This window comes from Aotus nancymaae, unplaced genomic scaffold (assembly GCF_030222135.1).
Source record: "Aotus nancymaae isolate 86718 unplaced genomic scaffold, 86718_ANA_hifiasm-v0.15.2.pri h1tg000006l, whole genome shotgun sequence".
NCBI classification, from domain to species: Eukaryota; Metazoa; Chordata; class Mammalia; order Primates; family Aotidae; genus Aotus; species Aotus nancymaae.
Window position 1 is genome coordinate 62,623,033 of NW_026988417.1, and position 19,988 is coordinate 62,643,020.

The window sequence follows — 19,988 nt, forward strand, 5'->3', positions numbered from 1 at the left end:
ATTTATCAGTTTAATAATATTAACCAGTCTATACTGTATATTCCAATAAATTGAATAATAATAGGATTATTTTAACAGTGTTACTGTCAGTTAATTCTAAAAACCCTATCTCTGTTTTTTATTATATGTATCATTCGTTATATGTAGAAAAGCTTAGCAGATCCTCACATCAATGCCCAGGAAAATTATCCCCAGCGTTATAAAGACACTTATGTCAGTTATAGAACATCTCGTAGAAGAATAGGGATAATAGGTAATATTTTGGGTAAGAATGTAGCACAAGGAAAAGGAGAGTCAGTGACAGAGTAGTGACAGCTTGACTACCACATACTAATTAATTACATTGATCCTATTTGTTTTCTCAGCTTAAGCAAATTAAAGTGCATGAGTACATTCACAAATGACAATAGCTGTGTTTCCCTGACAACTAGTTAATTCACTAGTTTAATGACATTGGCCAGTAGTAATGTACATCCCAATAAACTGACCAATAAAAGGATTGCCTTAGCATTATGGAACTATAATCCAAGTATAAGTTTAAGGGCCTCTAAGTATTAATCAGATTATTATACACAGGCATTCATGTATTATCAGGTGTGAATGAACTTTGTACAAGCTAGGGGATATTCAAACAATGATTAAAATCATCCATGACTAGCCACCTGGGCACTGTACTTCTGTAGTTTAAGGCCACAAAATGCCTCATTGCTTTGACATTGCTAAGTGTAAAAAGGACTATGCAATCATTGGTTGGCTGATAGAAATGCATGTGGTCGCATTGCTATTTTACTTGTTATGAAATGTAAGATATTTGCTGTGGATTTCTAAAAGACTCCAGTCCACAAATGTATTTCTCCTGACTGTTCCTGTCATTGCACAGAATGGCACAGGGAACACAGACCAACACAGAAAAAGAAGAGGAACTCTTTGAAAAAATTTTCTTCACACCATACTTTAGAGCAAAAGTATTGCAGAATAACATTTATGGTTTTAGAAAAATCACACTGCCATGTGTGTACCTATGCAACAATCTTGCATGCTCTTCACATGTACCCAATTAATTTGATTTATTCTTCTTAAGAATTTTTTTTTAGGTTTTTACCAAAATACTGATGCTATTCTGTCAAATTATGTTTGTCAGATTGAATAAAATGAACTTCTTAGTGGTCCTGAAATAAAGAAAAAAAGAAAAAACAGCAAAAAAGAAATTTGAATGAAAGACAAACTTTTGCTTCTTTGACCTTTTGGAAGACAATATTATCAGGATCCAATGTTTCATTCCTTCTTTCCCTGCCACTCAAATTTCTACTAAAGTGTAAGGTACATCGTGAAATTTGATAACATACACTGCAATGCCCATTGAGCAGACTGAATAAAGGCCATTAATATAGCAAGGAGGACATACTCTTAATATCTTTATTCTGATATCCACTTATTCTTTATTTACATATGCTTAATCTCTTAATTATCTACAAATTGTAGCTTATAGTCACAGAGTTTTTAAAAAATTTATGAGAGCCCTCTCATTTTATGCATCTACAATTCTAGGTTATACATAAACCTAAGTATACAGGTCCATGGGGCTATATAAAGAATTTATTTGAATTTGAAATCCAGATTTTGTGAAAGAATAAAATGTCTTGAGATTTTGTTAAAATAAGTCTGGCAAGTCTTGGCCCAAAGTTACACTGAGAGGGCATCTATTCCTTTGAAGGCAAGAGTATAATCAATATTTTCATAGAATGTGAATATAAAGTATAATACAGTATTATTAAACCATATTAACATTTCATTGGCAGAGATTTCACTTTGTTAAACACCGTTAATCTCATAATCCATAATCCCTGCCTTTTTACTGCTATTACTGTTATTATAATAGTAACCTCTTTATTTTTGGCTAAATTACAATTTTTAAGTGAGTACACAGAAACCCTAAATTATATATTGAATGACTTTAAGTAAATAAATATCTCTGCTATTCATGGAGGTAAGTGATCTAGTGACCAGAATAAAAAGGATATATTTTGCTAGCCCCTAGCACAGTATGCCCTTGCATAGAAGTTTCTTGGGTTACTGCTAGTGAGTGATTCCAATTCTTGGCAGTCTAATCCCACACATTGTATAAATTCAAACTCCTGCATCTGTTCAGGTGAGCTGTTGGCTAAATAGATGTGTAGTGAAATTAAACAGTATTTATTTGTTTTTTAAATGGTGATTTTTAGGACTGGTTATGCCCCTTCTTTTTCTACCCCTTTCCTTGTACCCCATCCCCTACTTATCCTTCCCATGCATATTTTTGAGAGCCTGTATATGCTAGGAACAGGGTTTCAGTCTGTTAAGAATCCACAACCTTGTGGAGTTGAGATACAATAAATAAAAAATTCTAGTATAATGAGGTAAATATTATGACACCATCAAAGCACAGAGGAGAAACACCTACTCTGGTTTGTGAGGATTAAGGGAAGCAATTTAGAGATTATACCTAACACAAACACACAGATATTTGCATAGTATGTGGTCACACATTAAAAAAAGATGTTATTTACGTCCCAGAAATAAGACAGTAGTGACTCAGTGTGAACTGATATACCTGTCTCCAGTATAATGAAAGAAATATAATGTCTCAAGTATGGGTTGATATTTGCAAACTACCTGATTTTTCTAGAAGAACGATGCCACATAATTTAAAAATATTAATGCTTTTCTAATTTCTAATGTATTTTCAATGGCTAACATAGTTAAGATCAAAGGGAAACTTTCATTATGTACATAATAGAGTGGAAAATGTCTCAGGTTAGTTTGAAAAATATAAATGTCAGTCCTGGCTCGGCAGTTCAATAACTATTTTGTTTTGACCAAGTCATTTAACTTAATTAAATCTCAGTTTCTTCTCTGGAAACAAGAGAAGGTCAAGTAAGATAGTTTTAAAATTTCTTTCCAAATGTGTACATCTGACTTTTCTAAAAAATATGGTTTACACCAATACTTAAAAGAAATTATCTTAATAGCTTTAAAGTTCCCACTCCTAGGAAGTGCTTATAAATTATTTTTTCTCTTACTCCCTGTAAAATTTGTCCTTGTCCTACTAGTCACATACAGTCCCCACCACACTAGCCAAGACTCGTCAGACTGGTTCTGTTGAGATCATCAGTGACTTATTTCTTCACTTCAATTCAACCCACAAAATCACTGATGGAGCTGGATGCACACACTTGGATGTAGACCTCAGTCTTCACAGGACTCTTCATTGCTCCACAGCAATGTATCGGTGAGTTTCCTTTTTCTTTCTTGAAGTCTTAAGGTAACTTTTGGTTTAAAACAGCATGAGCCACACCAAGGAATCTGTAGATCTTCAATTTATTATTATTATTTTTAAATATAGAAACATACTTGTGAGATTTGACATAAAATTATATCAAGAAAAAGATTTATATTCTTTCTCTATTAGTGTTTCCTGTCCTCTTGTGTTGTATCTCACAGTGTTTTTCTGTATACCTTTAGAAGGGTCCTACACAATGTAAAGGCACATGGTGTTTGATAGCTGTCTTTTAGTTAGTTAGCTTGTCTATATGTTTCAAGAAATATATAACGCATTTTTAGCTTGGGCTTTGTTTGTCTTATTGAGAAATATTTTCATTTTGTAAGGTGTACATGAAAAAAAGTCTGAAATCATGCAGACCAAAACTATGTTTATTTCTGGAAGTAGTTTAAAATTTAAAAGTTATAGATGTTTTGAAAGAACCAGAAACAACTGAATAAAGTAATATGACTAATTTATTATAGCCTGATTTAAAAAGTAAATCCACTGATATACCTGGCCATAGTAAACTCCAATATGTAAATCATGATCATTTTGAGGTTGTTTTCTTTCAAAGTTGAAAACTAACCAGTACAACATTTTAGAGTACTAATTTTGTCTTTGAAAATAATTTTGTCTTCTGATTCAAATTTATTTTTTCTGATTCACATATTGGCATATAATTTTTTATTCGTTTTTACTTGAGAAGAGAACAGTTTCAAATGTTAAACTTTGAATGAAATCTGTGGTCTTCATTTAACATAGAAAAACAGATTCTGTCATCAATTGAAAGTTCTACATCCTTGTTACAAGAAACTTAATACTCTTCTGTACATGTCCATGAAGCAACTAAAAGCTACAGATACTAAAAATTTTGTCAGACTTCTCAAGGCTCCCTGCTTTTTGCAAGTATTTCTTTATAACCAATGATGGTTTTGTATCCTATTCTCTTTTTCCCATTTCTTTAAGAATACTATAGAAAACATTGCACCTATGCAACAATCTTGCATGTTCTTCACATGTACCCCAAAACCTAAAATGCAATTAAAAAAATAAATAAAAAAAAGAATACTATAGAAAACAATGCTTCAAGAAAGCTTCCAATAAACTTAACATACTAAATAGATTCCAAGTCTTACCTATGGTGTATGTGAGTGAGTTGGAATTTAGTTATAAATTTGTAGAGGAGGTATAATGTGGAAATACTGGAATGAATTTTTCTGAATGTAGTCTCTAATTTGACAAAAGATGTGCCTATTTTTAAAAATCCTACTGCAGAATAAATGCAAGTAATCTCTTAAGGAAAAAGCCAAAAACAAAAACCAACCAACCAACACACAAAAAATCTTCCTGATCTGAAGACTGTATAAAAGATGAATCACATCTATGTTTGAGTGAGTCTAGATGAGAGAAGATGTTAACAGCATGTACTAAAGCAGAAAAAGATTAAGTTTATTATTCACATTTGCTGTTGTAAATGTGCCAACCAGAGTGTTTTTGAGAAAGAGCGATAATTGAAATCCTAGCATATAAGTAGACAATTTCTTTTTAAGGTCATTGGTGTATAACTCAGAAAGAATAGAAGAAACAGGTGGGGAATTTTATTAAAAAGCATGCTCCTTCCTTTTCAGTCAGATTTCTGATAGCCTTCCCCCTAACTCTACCTGAATAAGCATTCATTTTTTTTTTTAGAATTTAAGGGCAGGAAAAAATTTAGACTGGGTAAACATTATTCTTCTTGTACTGCCATTTTCTCCACACTCTTATTTTGGACTATTTGAGCATGAAGAGATCAACGCATGAATCTTATAAACACATGACAGAAAGTTAAAGAAAATTTTATCAGGCAAAGTTTATAGAAAAGAGATCTGGGAAAATAAATATACTTATTGGTGATAGAAGTGTATGCTAACTATATTTATCAGCAACCACTGAGAAGAATGAAAAGTAAGCAGACTGAACTTATAGGCATAACATTCACACACATTTAGATGGATGAAGGTGAAATGAGTAATATTCAAATGAGACAAAATGGACAACTTTAATTTTTACTTAATAGGATAAGCACTGTCTCTCAAAAATCTATACTGTGATCCATAGATCTCTACATTACAGTGCTTATTAAAAATAGAAAATCCAGCCCTCATCCCAGAAATTCTAATGAATCTCTGATTGAGACATAGGAATCATATTTTAAAAATTTACACAATGTAATTCTTATTTACCCTAAAGTTTGACAAGCACTAATAGCGTAAAGACATTAAAAAAGAAAAAGAAACATGTAAGGCTGAAAGAAATTAAACCATAAATGAAATAAGCCAGTTGTTAAAAGAAGTAGTTCTTTGTTTTGTTAAATTGGTGTAATTATATCTTAATGGGAGCTGCTCTCTCCCAGTCACCTTTCCCTTCAAGGAAGAAGAGTTCTCATTTATGCAACCTGGTGATGATTAAGGAAGAGAGGATAATTTCAGGAGGGATAGGAAACTGAAGGGAGAATATAGACATTTTTTGGGTAGTTTATGTCTGATAAGGAAGGTGACTTTATTTGGATCATAAACATCTATTCATCTATTTGTTTACAGAAAAAACTTTGATATAAATTTAATCCAGCAGTGTCACCCTGTGACACTAGTCAGTAGGAATATTGAAGGGACACTCCTTTGAGGCTTAGGCCCAGAGTTGCTATATTATTGTGCTAAATATTTAACATGTGCTCACACTTCTCCTTCAACTAGAATCAGCCCTGATCCATATAACAACTTTTAGTTAGTTTTCACTGCATACTAAGTCCTGTGTGGAAGAAAACTATCTATTGAACACCTACTGTATATTGTGCATTTTGTTAAATGCAATTTCATTAAATTTTGGTAACACTCTGAGAAGTGGTTACTGCTTTTATTTCTTTTAAAAGATGAAGTGCCTGTAACTCAGATTGCCTAGGCTGTTAGTAAGTGTTGAATCTAGAATCTAATCCTGATCTTTCTGGTTTTAAAATCTATACTTTTTCCCTATAACATATTGTCTACCATGTGTAGGAGGCTAAAAGTAGAATCTTTGGAAAATTTGCAGAGAAAATAGGTGGTAACAGAGAAATAGAAAACAAACCCACGCATATCCACACATGGAGAAAATGTAGGTGCATAGATTTAAAAAACAAGAAGATGTAAAGATTAATATAAAATCATGTGCATTCTAAAAAGAAGTGTGGGGATATAATTTTACTTTCATTTATAAGTTTTAAAAACTTTTTAAAAAGTGCACTTCCCGCGCTTATACAACCTGCTTTGTATTTAAACAAAATAAGCAGTGACCTAACTTTTCTGCACTGTCTCAAAGGTGATCAGATTATAGCACTTTAGTTACATCATCTCTGTTTTCTAAAAAGGATCACATTTGCTGTACTGTGAAAATCATGTTTATCTTAGAGCAACATCTCATGGAACTAATTCATTGGTCTGTAGTAACTGCTTAATGGATCTTGGTTATTCTGTCATTGTTGTCTGCTTTCCTCCAAAAATATGTCATTGCTTAAATGACATGAAGAGAAAGTAAATAGAAACAGTCCAGAAAAATATGAAAAATAGCAGTGTCACGTGCTTCCATATCAGCGCTGAGATTTATAAGCACGTCTGATGGCTTTAGTGCTTGTGAATGAGGTACATTGAACAGTTGTGAAGCAGGTATTCTGGAAGGGTAGGTGGTGAAATGGGTTCCCTGGCTTGTTTTATGGCTCTATTAGGGTTAGAGTTTAGAGAAATTCTTTAAGTGCACTCCTTTGGATCTGCTCTCATTGAAGATAATGGATGAGAATCGTGAAGAATACTTTCACATTTTCAGGCCTTAATAGGTTTGAAATGACTGGATTAAAAAGAAGGAAAGTTTTAAGAGGTTGAGAAAGAAAAATGGGCTGCAGAAACACCTAGTCATGCCAGAACCTGTAAGCCCAACCTTCTTCTCCTGGGTACACGAGGCCTGTGTGGTTGAGTAACTTCTGAGATTTTTAGAATAGTAATTCTAAGATGATAGAACTAATCTTAGGGGGATCCAAAGTACTATGCAGGCATATTTAAATTCTATCTTGCAATCTTTCATCTGAAGATGTCAGATGATATCTCTGTTTTGAAGCTGCGAAAGCAGACGCAGAGGGATTTAGCACTTTGTTTAAAGTTGAACTGTGAGTCAGTGCAGGACAAAACAATAATTGCTGTCTTTAGTTTCACGTGTACTAACTGCCAACTACTGTCCTAAAACATCATGTGCATTTAAACTTCATATCAACCTATGGTTATGTTATTACTCCCATTTTACAGATGAGAAAAATGAGGCTCAGACAAGTAATATATTTTTGCCCAGGGGTAATAAAAGGCAGAACTGGTGGTTAGCCCAGGTCTATCTGACTTCAAAGCCTATGCTTTTAATCACAATGCTATCCATCCTCACAATGTCTCCTTCGTCTACCTACATGGTTCTTTTACTACTTTGATTTAACTGACTTATTGTGTTAAAAGATAAAAAAATTTATATTTTCAAGAAATATTGTTATGGATGATCTTTGAAGTAGACTTTTAAGGCCAGTGGATAGGAAGCACTGCTGCATGCGTTCTCTAAAGGAAGGGAATAAAATGCTCAAAGATGAGATAATTTGCACGTGGCCACAAGAATGGGTGAGTCAGTCAATACCAGAGATAGAGTCTGTCCTTCCAGTTCACCTGTATACTGAAGTCAATATAGTCAAATGGAAGAGTTAAATTAACACCGGTGACTACATAACCCAAGAATATTATTGTTATTGTTGTTATTACCATTTAAGCTTGTATGAAAATATTGGGCCCATTTACAATTAGTCACTTCACATTAAATCTTGTCAGGTCACATTTAGTAAAATTTAGGGAGGGTACTTTTAGTAAAAAGAATTCTTTGATATAAATATGAGATGACACAAATATGAGATATGACATAAATATGCTGCACATATAATTTCGATGTATGTTTTCTCATTTGATACTTGACAGCCCTGAGAATCAGATAATTTTAATATCACTGTGAATTTACAGCTAGGGAAAGCAAAAATTAGGAAGACTGAGACTTTTAAATCTCTGCGTTAAGTGACTGGTAGAGCTGGAACCTGAGCACACATGTTCTCACTTCAGCCCTGCGCTTTCTACTCCTTCCTGCTGCTTCTGCCAGCTCATGATTCTGGGATCAGAAGTACTCCCTTGGCGAAGCACAGTTAACTTTCCTTGGCTTTCAAAAAATTACTTAATTTTAGTGTCTCGACTTTCCTAATGAAGAAAATATCGAAGATAATGAATGACTACTTTAAAAATATTTCAAATCAATCTTTTAATTATATAGTACATTCAAGTCATTATTAGGCATTTGGGCATAAATCATTTGATTCAACAATAAAGCTATATTTGGCCCTTTAAAAACAGGGTACTGAATGCTTGTTCTAAACCGTAGGACAATTGACAGCTGCCTGACTCAAATCTCAAAGCTGGATGGGTCAGAAGATGAATGCTTTTTAAAGTTTTCTTTACTAGTTGAATCCCTTTTGCACTGAAAGCTTAATACAGATCCTTGAGGTTTGGAACAGAATTGCCGTGGGTGGAGTGGGTTTGAGGCTAAACGCTCCCTCTACCTTCCCTCCTTTTATTCCCTTAGGCATATGTGAGGCATCTGGGTGGATTTTTCAACCCACTTTAAAATTAATTTTTTATTATGAAAGAGGAAATAATGACAGCCAACTTTTGTGGTGTATTTACTGTGTGCCTGGCGTGGTGCCAACTGCCGTGTAAGTATTACTTTAGAAGAATCATCTGAGTTAGGTCCTATTATTATCTTCATTTGTGTGTGGGGAAACGTAGATTTAGAGAGGATGAGTAACTTAGAACCACCTAACTAGTAAGAGGCAGTTAGGACTAACCCCAAGCTGTTTGATGCCTAAGCCCAAGTCTTTATCCACTAAACAAGAAAATGAAAGTCATTTGCTTAAAGTCATGGAGCTTGCTACAAGGGTACTCTTGACTGGAAAGTTGGTCTTCTGATATATTAGTATTATAATTATCAATTGAATCTCAAAATTATGCTGCTAGAGAAAATTAAGTTAAAACAATTTACCACCTTTCACATATACAGAATTTGCAAGAGAATTAGTAAATATGTTTCTTCATGTCATTTTTCCCAAAGATCATTACATGAAAATGGCAATTTACCTTGATTGCAACAATCTGTTTGCATATTATAATAGTATCAGATTTAGCTATGAGTGACAGGAAACCCAAAGTAACAGGGGATTCCATAACATGGAATTTTATTCTGTTTAAAGTGAAAAAATTCCGGAGGTAGGCAAGTAAGAGCTAATAGGGAGGTTCACAAAATAATTAGGAATCTAGGCTCCTACTACTGTGCTGTCCTACCAGCCTGATCATATGTCTTCCAAATTCTGATCTATTATGGCAATCTGTGCTTCAACTAGCACATACGTATTCTAACTATTAAATGCATATTAGGATTCTAGCCACCAAAATAGAGACTCCATTGGAAAGAATGTACTCATATGCTGACTCTTATAAACAAGGGACACTATTTTATTTTTCTGGTGGCCATGTGCCTAACCAAAGATCAAGGTTTCTGTTACTAAGAAGAAAAGAATAAATATTTGGGATAGGCATCTAGGAGTTTCTAGTATTGCTGTATTAAGTTTGAATGATAAGAGGTATAGTCTATTGTGATGAACATAGGCTGGTGGATATACAGTTATGAAGTGTAGGCAAGTGAGCTGAGCTGCAGTTATAGATTTGGTAGTCATCAGTATATAGATATGAATTAAACCCATGGACATTGGTAACTAAAAGTATTAAATCTTTTGGGTAAAATAATGCTTTTCTTATAATTTTTATGGTATTAATTTGCACAGACAACTCACTTTATTCTAATATGAACCTGAGTTTATTTCACTGTTATTATTAAATGCCAGTATAATAGAATATAATTAAGTTAAAGTGAGTATATAATGATAAATTTCATAAATCTTGTGTACCATCCAAAAATTTAAACTTAATTCTTACATATATTTCAGGTTGGTAATTGGGGCAGAAAATTCTTTAATCAAGAAAACTCACTTTTCTTGATTAAACATAATAACTCACTTTTCTTGATTAAACATTAATAGGGTCTATACATTTTTCAATTTATCTTCATTGCTGAATTAATTCAGATAGAATTTTGCTACATGTAAAAATTTCTAGATTGTCTAAGGAATTCTTGGTGTACAGTTTACAGTGCTTGCTAAGGAAACAGCAACCCGGAGGACACAACAAGGTGATAGCATATGGCCCACTTTCACATTCAGGTACATTTTAATCAGGGTCTAGAGATTTAAAAAAATTGGTGTATAATAGTTATACATATTTTGGGGGTACCTGTGGTATTTTGATGCTTGTATGCAATGTGTAATGATCAAATCAGGGTAACTGGGGTGTCTGTCACCTGAAACATTTATCTTTCCATGTGCTGGAAATATTACAGCTCTCTTCTAGCTATTTTTGAATACACAATACTAGAATACTGTACTGAATATTAGAACCTTTTTCTTCTATGTATACTTTTGTACCCCTTAACTAATTTCTCAGTGCAAGTAGTAAAGTATGATTTGTAAAGTATGATTTTCCAAGTCTGACTTTCTCATAGGTATGGCACTTAGATCATTTCAAATAACTTGTAGTTTTTTAGTTTGGCTGCAAATTATTTCAAACTATCTGACATTGTAGTAAACAGAAAAATGAGGCCTTTGAAAAATTACCTTAAGTCTGATTGTTTAATAAAAGCTGAATTTTAAATATAATATTAAACATTTTTGGGTTACTTGAGACATGGAATACTAGCTTGGATGGAAATTAAAGAACATTTAGATCAATTTAAATTTACACTGATTTTTTTTAACATGTGAAGAAAAGGAGAGCACACAACATCATACAAGTTGGGGCTCAGGGGTTGCTGGAACTCATGTGATATGGAATATGCTCTCAGATTTCTCATCTGTTTGAACTAACACTAAGACATAGGTCACTGGTCTTCCAGTTTAGAGCTACTTCCATTGTATCATGTAAACTTTATTGGAGTCATCTAGACAGTGTCAAGAGGAAGAGTTGGTAGGAAGACACCTAACATTAAAAAAAAGTTTCTCAAGCTATATATTAGCAGCCACAAGAGTGTCTTTAGCTCAGGTTTCTCAATCATGTTTCTTCTGATACACTTGCCATGACATCAGGACACTGCCTGTTAATTCTTATTTTTATTTCACACTTTGAAGTGTGTACAATTCCTGATGACTGGCTGCAGTGGCATCCCTCTTTAACTTTGCTGTGGGATATTGTTGCTTATAAAGTTGTTGACTCAGATAATACCAATTTATTATCTTGAACTAGAAAGAGTTTGAGGATTAGTGGAATCAAAACTTAGTTTATATGTCTATAAACTAAGAGCTTAGTTTATAAGTCTATAAACCCATAGCTAATTACTTAATAATATATTTATTTATTTTCTTTTTTGCAACACATCTACCTCCATGTAGTTGCAAATTTCTAGAGATCAGGAAAGGATCAACTTAAAGATCAGTTTGTAGTCACCTGTGCTGTACCATATCTAGTTGGGAACTTAATAAAGACCTTGATGATAACTGCAATGGAGGTCAGAGACATTCCTTACTGTTGAGTTGCCACTAATATTTACACAGTACATCTACCTAAGAAAGTCTGTTGATATCATTTGCAATCTTCAAATTCTCCTTTTAAAGGTAGGGGCAAAGATACTGTCACATAAGTTTTATGGTTGGTTAAATAGAAATAGTTAAACTCTGGGTTTTGTTATCTGCTTAAAGTCATTGAGCTTGTTATAAGGAGACCCTTGCCTGGGACCTTCGTCTTCTGTTACATTGCTTATATCATCTAGCAATCACTTAACAGTCAGCAAGTAGTAGGATTTTTTTGTCATTCACAATATTTACTAAGAACTTACTGCTGTACTAAGTAATATTACATCTTTTAGATGTCCAGTTTTATGCCTAGTATTTCAAGAATCCTTAGATAATCTTTATAATGTGAGAATACCTTCTAGAGCCATTTCTATATAATTAGGGAAGTATCATCAGGTATTTAAAAATTATCATAGTGCTTGGTATCTGAATCTTTTCATAGCCCCCTTACCCTCAGTCCCCACAAAATATTGCTTTTACTGAATAGCAATTGATGCCATTTTCCAGTATTGAAGAACATACTAAGAATATTATAAAACTGAATTTGTTTTTATGCAAAGAATATTGTAGAGGATATAGTTCACTACATTACACAGATTTCTTATGACAACCTAAAACAATTTTATTGCTGCTGAATGAAATTGCTGTTTTCATTTATGGGTATATAAAGAATCTTCCTGAGCAAGGTTTGCTGATTTTTTTTTTTTATTTTGTTTTGTTTCTGAGTGTGTTGCTAGAAAATCACCAATTTTGTGGCCTTATGTAAGGAAATGTCTAAATGAGAATTACTCACAGTTTAGTACTATTCCATTTTATATTTGTTACTTGTGTTTTACCTTCTTTTTGTATTTATGCATTTAATACCACATACATATACTATATCAATTAGCTACATATATACATATATAGTATATATAGATATATATATTGTGTGTGTATATATGCATCTATATATGTATGTCTTTATAAGCCACCTTAAATTAGCATGGTACAGATGGGATATACATGTAAACATTTATAATTGAAATAATGAATTGTCTATCATTTAGGTATTGTAAAAAGGAAATGGAAATAATTTTCTGGTAATTAGACTACCACCTTGTTATAATTGTGACTTCTTTATGAGAACTAGCCATAATTATTATGGTAGGGAATGAAAACATTATAATTCAGCTCACGGGCCTGGCTGATGCTATTAGATACTTATAGATGTGTTTTATCTATCAGTGGATAGCTCAGAAATATGTTATTTGTAATTTTATATGGAGTAATTTGCTTGTATTTCTTATTCAAAAAAACAATAAAATATATAATCTGTGGACATATATACAATATGCTGTTTTATTGCTAATGTGGATATTTTTATAGTCTTGTTCTAGAAAATATGAGATTAATTAAAGATGTCACCAATGCCTACTGGCATGGGCTTTCCACAAAGTAAAACACATCTCAAATAGTTTTGTTGATAGGATAAGCAGGCACAGTCCTATGAGCTAAGCTACTGTCAAATACATAACAAATGCCAAATGTTTATTAATTGATGTTTTAAATCTTAAGCACTCATTTAGAAAATGTGCAGTACTGTAAGGTACTATGCTGTTACTTCATTGTGGTTATCTTTCTTTATGCATTTGTTTTGATATTGTAACATATAGACGTTCAATGACCCCAAATAATATGTGTCACTTGAAATTGATATCATTTAGGTATGATATTCTAATTTGCATCTGTCACTTTCTGTCCTATGATAAAACTTTTACAGTAGGTAGAATACACAGTTGGGAAATAATGTATTTTAAATACAGGTTAAAGAGAAATGTTAATGACAAAGATTGATCAAAATGTGTTTTTGGAAATTGGGCTTTACTTAAATAGCAATTATTCTTCACAATGACTGAATTGCACTCTTTGTGTGCAGTATTCCAAGTTATTTTCTAGGTCTAAGAGAAGGATCGGCCCATATTGTGGTATTGATAAATGATCAGTTCATTTTGGTTTAGTCAACTTCATTTCAATTTCTTCTGTGAACATTTCTTGAGCACGAGTTTAGAGAATACAGACAGAAATAAGGCTCAGACTTTATTCCCAGGCAGCTCAAAATGTATACTTCAACATGATGCATTTTGACTAGAATGCATGAATACACTTGACTATAGAGTGGAAGGGATTTTTGAACTTGCTCTTGAATACATACAGGCTTTTATGATGCCAGCAAAGAATAGATTCTAAGTTACTCCATAGAAAAGGCAGCAGGAACAAAGTCAAAGAGCTCAGAGGGAAGATGGGAAATGTTAGGTTAAGGAAGGCAGATGTAGATTTTAGATAGTCTAAGCCGTTGTCTCTATCACGTCTAGAAAGACAGCTTACTGTAATGGAGTGGATTTATAGACTGGGGATACAAAAGAGAAACCTGTTGACAAGATATAGGACAAGTTTTAGTGAGAATTGCCAGACTGGAGACAGACTACAGCAGATTTGCCATGAGGGTGAGACTCAAAAATGCAAAGATCATTATAGCTTCCCAGCACAGTTAACATTGACTTGGAGTCAAGTGCTAAAGTCAGCATCAATAAACTATGGCCCAACGACCAAATCTGACTCATCACTTGTTTTTATATGGTGCTGGAGCTAAAAATGACATTAATATGTTAAAATTGTTGAAAACAAATAAAAAATACTTCATAAAAGAGGTATTATAGGAAATTAAGTATTAGAAATTTCAGTGCACAGAAATAATATTTTATTGGAAGAAAATCATGCTCATTAGTTTATGTATTGTCTATAGCTGCTTTTGTACAACGGTGGCGGAGTTGTTATAGCCACTTACAATCTATAGCCCAGACAACCTAAAATAGTCATCATCTGGATCTTTACAGAAAAGCTTGCTGAATTCTGGCTTACTAGCTGATAATAATGTTTCGGAGCCACTAACTTTATAAATATTGTGAACACATTTGTTTAAAACATCTCAACTGGACTGAGCTGGTGAAACATGGGAATGTGGGGACTGAGAACATCAGTGTTGGTTACTGTTAGGAAGAATAAGCAGAGTTCAAGACCCACTATTAGTCAGCACTTGGTGGTGCTGTTGTGAAGAGGCTTGTGTGGTAAATTTTACTTTGAAACACTGAGTCTTGACTTGTCATTTTCCAGGGCTTGCCGTTAGCTTTACTTGCATTAGTACCCTTTTCCCTTGTCTTTTTGTTGTTGCTGTTGCTTTTCTTTTTTAGCACTATTCTAAAAATGACACATTAATAAGTGATAATAATAATGCAATCTAAACATATTCCTTGTTTTCTGGCAATTTCGGGCTAAGAAAACAAAAGATTGCCTTAACTGCTATATTCATTTGACTTGTCACTAATTATGCATGTCCTCAGATTGAAAAAATATCATAGAAAGAAAGCAATTTGATATGACTAAAGCTATTAGAATTCAGTCAGTGTATCTGAAGGTGATTTTAGATGAAGAGGTGCACATAAATTTCAACAGATGAAAATAATGACTAGACAAGTGTTTATGTATGTTCAGGAGGAGGTTAATTATACGTGTCTGTTGATATGTAAAATAAATTTATTCCTTCACTTTACTATTTTTTTTGAGCATACTTTCTTCCACATCTAATTTGGAGGAATTCAGTATTGAGTCACTTACTGAGAAAATAAAAAAGTAATTAAGGAATAGGGTCAATTATATCTCAAAAAAACTAAAAAAAATAGAGTGAATCAGTTTGAAAAACAATACTATACAGACTAGGAAAAGAGGAAATAATGTTTCAAATGACAAACATCTTGGTAATGTGGTCATTACCACTGTTGCTAATAATTAAAATAATGATGATAATAATTATGATCCTTGTTATTTGTACAATGATTTTTCCACTTGGGAGCTCAAAGTACTAAACCGCCTTATCATTTTTATCTCTACTTAGCTCATTAGGTTAGGAGAGGTCTGGATTTATTAAACTTGTTTTTCATATGAAGAAATTAAAACAGATAATTGAATCTGTGGATACAAGACTATACAATAAATGAGTTGCTGGCAGGGCTCAGAAATATAATCTCTTAATTATTTATTCAAAATATTTTTGACTGGATTCTCTTTCTTTTTTGTCCTGTGTTATCCCTATTGTCTTCTAGCTACCAAGGAAAGCATATCACTAAAATATGTGAGTAATGTGGGAAGGCTGTGTTCAGAAAAGGATTCACAATGGTACCTTGGACACTGCAGTGATGTGCATTCCATGAAAATACGTGTATAATCTTCCTTAGTTCTTTTTCATATTTAAAGAATATCTTATGTCTCTATTTTTTTTGTTTAATTCAAAAACCATAATGTTTGTTCTTAAAAAATCCACCATAAACCAAACAAAACCATAAATTAAAATTTATTTTTACTTGTTATTCTGCTTCTTACGGATAGTAACTTGTTATGCCTTCCATATATTTTGTTATGCACGCACATATATAGTTTTATTATTTATAAAAACTGAAATATGGAATGCATATTATTCTATAACTTTTTATTTATTTATTTCTTTTTGAGATGTAATCTCGCTCTGTGGCCCAGGCTAAAGTGCAGTAGTGTGATCTTGGCTCACTGCAACCTCTGCCTCCTGGGTTCAAGTGATTTTCCTACCTCAGCCTCCTGAGTAGCTGGGATTACAGGCACACACCACCTCACCCGGCTAATTTTTGTATTTTTAGTAGAGACAGAGTTTCACCATGCTGGTAAGGCTGATCTTGAACTCCTGACCTCAGGTGATCCACCAGCCTTGGCCTCCCAAATTGCTGGGATTACAAATGTGAGCCACCGCACCCAGCCTTATTCTATAACTTTTTAAATTAAAATGTATCATTAACCTTTTTAATGTTAATACATGAAACCTACCTCTTCAATAGAATGGCTGCACTATTTACATTTTTGTCTTAAAACTTACTGTAGGACAAATAGAACTTGTCTAATATTTCACAATTCTGCATAACAGTTGTATGCTTTTGATAATTTCATAATGTTTTCTACAAGCACACATTCATTTTCTTCATCTGGCATGTTTTGATATTAGTTGAGAAACCCTTCCCTCCCTGTGTTTCCCCCAAAGTTTTGCATACGTCTGTTACATGCATCTCCTTTCTTCTGCAACAGATGAATAGCAAGCATTCAGGGATGATGGAGCAAAAATCAGTTTTGGATTTTTTTTTGACGCAGTTGCACATAAAAAGTAATCTCATTGTGGAGAAGTCTTTTTTATATTGCAGTAATTGCCACTGTAGGAACAGGTGTCTGGAATTCTACTCAAGGGAAAACTGGAGATGGGAAAGGTTGAGGAGAGTAAGACAAAGCTTCCCTGGTTATGGCCCATGAAAAATCACAGTAACAAGAGAGGAGACCAAGCAGAGTCCCCGGAGCCTTCCACTACATCTCAGTACCTTCCCCAAGGGACGGGATTGTATAGTGATAACACCACTGACTTCTGTGCCAATACTCTCTATTTCGTGTCCAGTCCAAGCCAGGATGTAATGATGGTGTGGTAGGGACCAATATGATAATATCATCACTTCCTGATCCTATATCACCAGGAAACAGAATGTTCTTCATTTCTGTAAAGAAAAAGTATTTATTGTGAAATCCTTTGCTGTTTACACATTCCATGATCTAATTTACATTCATGGCTATCCTGATCCTTACTGACAGATGGAGAAATTAAGCTCAGAGTTTAAATGATTTGTCCAAGATGCAGATCTGTTAATACAAGGGCTAGACTTAGAATCCTCCTTATTTTGATTCAACACCCAGTACTCCTCCAGGAGAATACCACATTTTCCTCAAGTCCTCCTGTAGCAGACAGTTAGCACTCTAGAAAAAAAAGTATAGCACATGCTGGCATGGTAAATGTCTCAAGAAATACAAAATAACAGTATAATATTCAAAATCTTTAGTCATTTCTGACTTATTTCACATTTCTGGCTTTAGAGTTTGCTTGCCAAATATTATAACCCAAGGGGACAGCAACTTTACCAAGCAAACAAAAATCACGTGGATCAATGTTTTTCAATAATATGTATTTTTGAAGGCAGAACAAATGGAAGAAGTTGAGGGAATCTCATGCAAAAAAAATTTCCTGTAGCATCATTGAGGCTTAGAGGTAAATCTTAGCTCGAAACCTCAGGTTCTTTAGGAGAAGCCTCTGGTTGTCTCTTCTATATATCCTCAAAGTTTGGTTTGGAAATAGATCAGAAAATTAGAGGAAGAAAATTAGCAACTTTATCCGAAATCTGGTGTGCTTCAAGCTATAACACTTTCAAAGACTATGTAAGATTCTAGAATGCTAGAGAAAAGGCTTAAAATATTTTTGTAGCTCCCACAGTGTCTAACTCTGTATCAAGTACATGGCTGGCTCAATAAGTGATAGCTAACACTTAGCATTGCACTTTCTACATGTCAGACACTGTTACGGGCACTTTATATGTAGTATTCATTTAATCCTCACAATAATTGTATGAGATAGGTATTATCACTATTGTCTGCCTTTTATGGATGAGGAAACTGAGGCACAGCACAGTCAAATAACTTGCCTAGCAACAGGAGCCAGAGTCAGGATTGGCCTCAGCAGCCTGGGACCACGGTGTGTTCTAAACCCAGACAGTACACGATCCTCCAACTGAATGTCCTTTATTCCCAAGAAATATCTGTTTTGTCTAAGGCGTGGATGGTTGTGTGCTCTGAAATAATCTATATATTTACTTTCTTCCTTAGGCCAGATGTGGCGAGGGCTAGGAAAAGAGTTTGTTGGGAGCCCTGGGTTATCGGCCTTGTCACCTTCATATCCCTGATTGTCCTGGCAGTGTGCATTGGACTCATTGTTCATTATGTGAGATATAGTAAGTATAAGCTGCCCTGGCATCTTGTGATTTACACCAAACATTTCCTCATACCTTCCTGTTTTCATTTGCCTCAGGCTTGTTCATTCATTACTAGGATTCATTTGCATAGACTGTACAAAGAAATCTTTACCTGTTTTGTCTCTTATTTCATCCTCATAAGTCATGGAGGATTCTTTTTTCTTTCTTTGATTTAGTGATGCTTCCTGCTGGGAACAGCATGCTCATTTGCATCTTCCTTGATAAGCAGTAAGTGAATATTAATCAAGGATAATTCACAGGATAGCTAGAACCCAATGTGTTGAGTTGTTTGAGATCACAGGGCAATCACCTTGATTTAAAATAATTCTGGCCAGGCTCGGTGGCTCACTCCTGTAATTCCAGCACTTTGGGAGGCTGAGGTGGGTGGACCACTTGAGGTCAGGAGTTTGAGACCGGGCTGACAAACATGGAGAAACTTTGTCTCTACTAAAAATAAATTTAAAAAAAGTAGCCGGATGTGGTGGTGTGCACTTGTAATCCCAGCTCCTGTGGAGGATGAGGCAGGAGAATTGCTTCTATCCAAGAGGCGGAGGTTGCAGGGAGTTGAGATTGCGCCACTGCACTCCAACTTGGGCAACACAGCGAGACTCGGTCTCAAAAAGAAAAAAAAAACTCCAACTCATTGAAGTCCTGACATCCCAAAAAATCAATGACACAATCAAGGGTCATAAAAAGGTAGGCTCTATTCTGTACCAGTAAGTTAAGAAAATAGTCATAGTGATGTATTGTTGAATAAGTGCCTATTTCTGTTATTAAAATCTCATCTTAGGGTGTATTTTAGGTGATTAAAGATGATAGGGTATGCTGAGAAAGCTAATTATAAAGAAGTTCACTCTGCGGTTATCAGGTACCTCATTGCTAGATGAACTGCTTAGTTGCTATGTTATTAGAAAGGTCTCCAGTGTATTTCAGAACTGTTCTTCCAGGATATCACAACCCTTCTGAAGTTTCCTTCTATTCTGCCTTGGGTTTTAATTACTTGACTCAACCATGACCTGTTAGTTTAATATCT

General features: G+C 34.0%; 1 protein-coding gene across 1 annotated transcript in view; it reads left to right on the forward strand.

The window, feature by feature from the left end:
- The first annotated feature begins 3,097 nt into the window (after window positions 1-3,097).
- The window catches only part of TMPRSS11E (transmembrane serine protease 11E), a 52,526-nt gene continuing 35,635 nt past the window's right edge, over window positions 3,098-19,988 (forward strand). Inside the window, exons 1-2 of the mRNA XM_012473439.2 lie at window positions 3,098-3,268; window positions 18,810-18,934. Coding sequence (XP_012328862.1) covers window positions 3,261-3,268; window positions 18,810-18,934 — 133 coding nt within the window. The 5' untranslated portion in view covers window positions 3,098-3,260. The remainder of the gene's footprint in view (window positions 3,269-18,809; window positions 18,935-19,988) is intronic.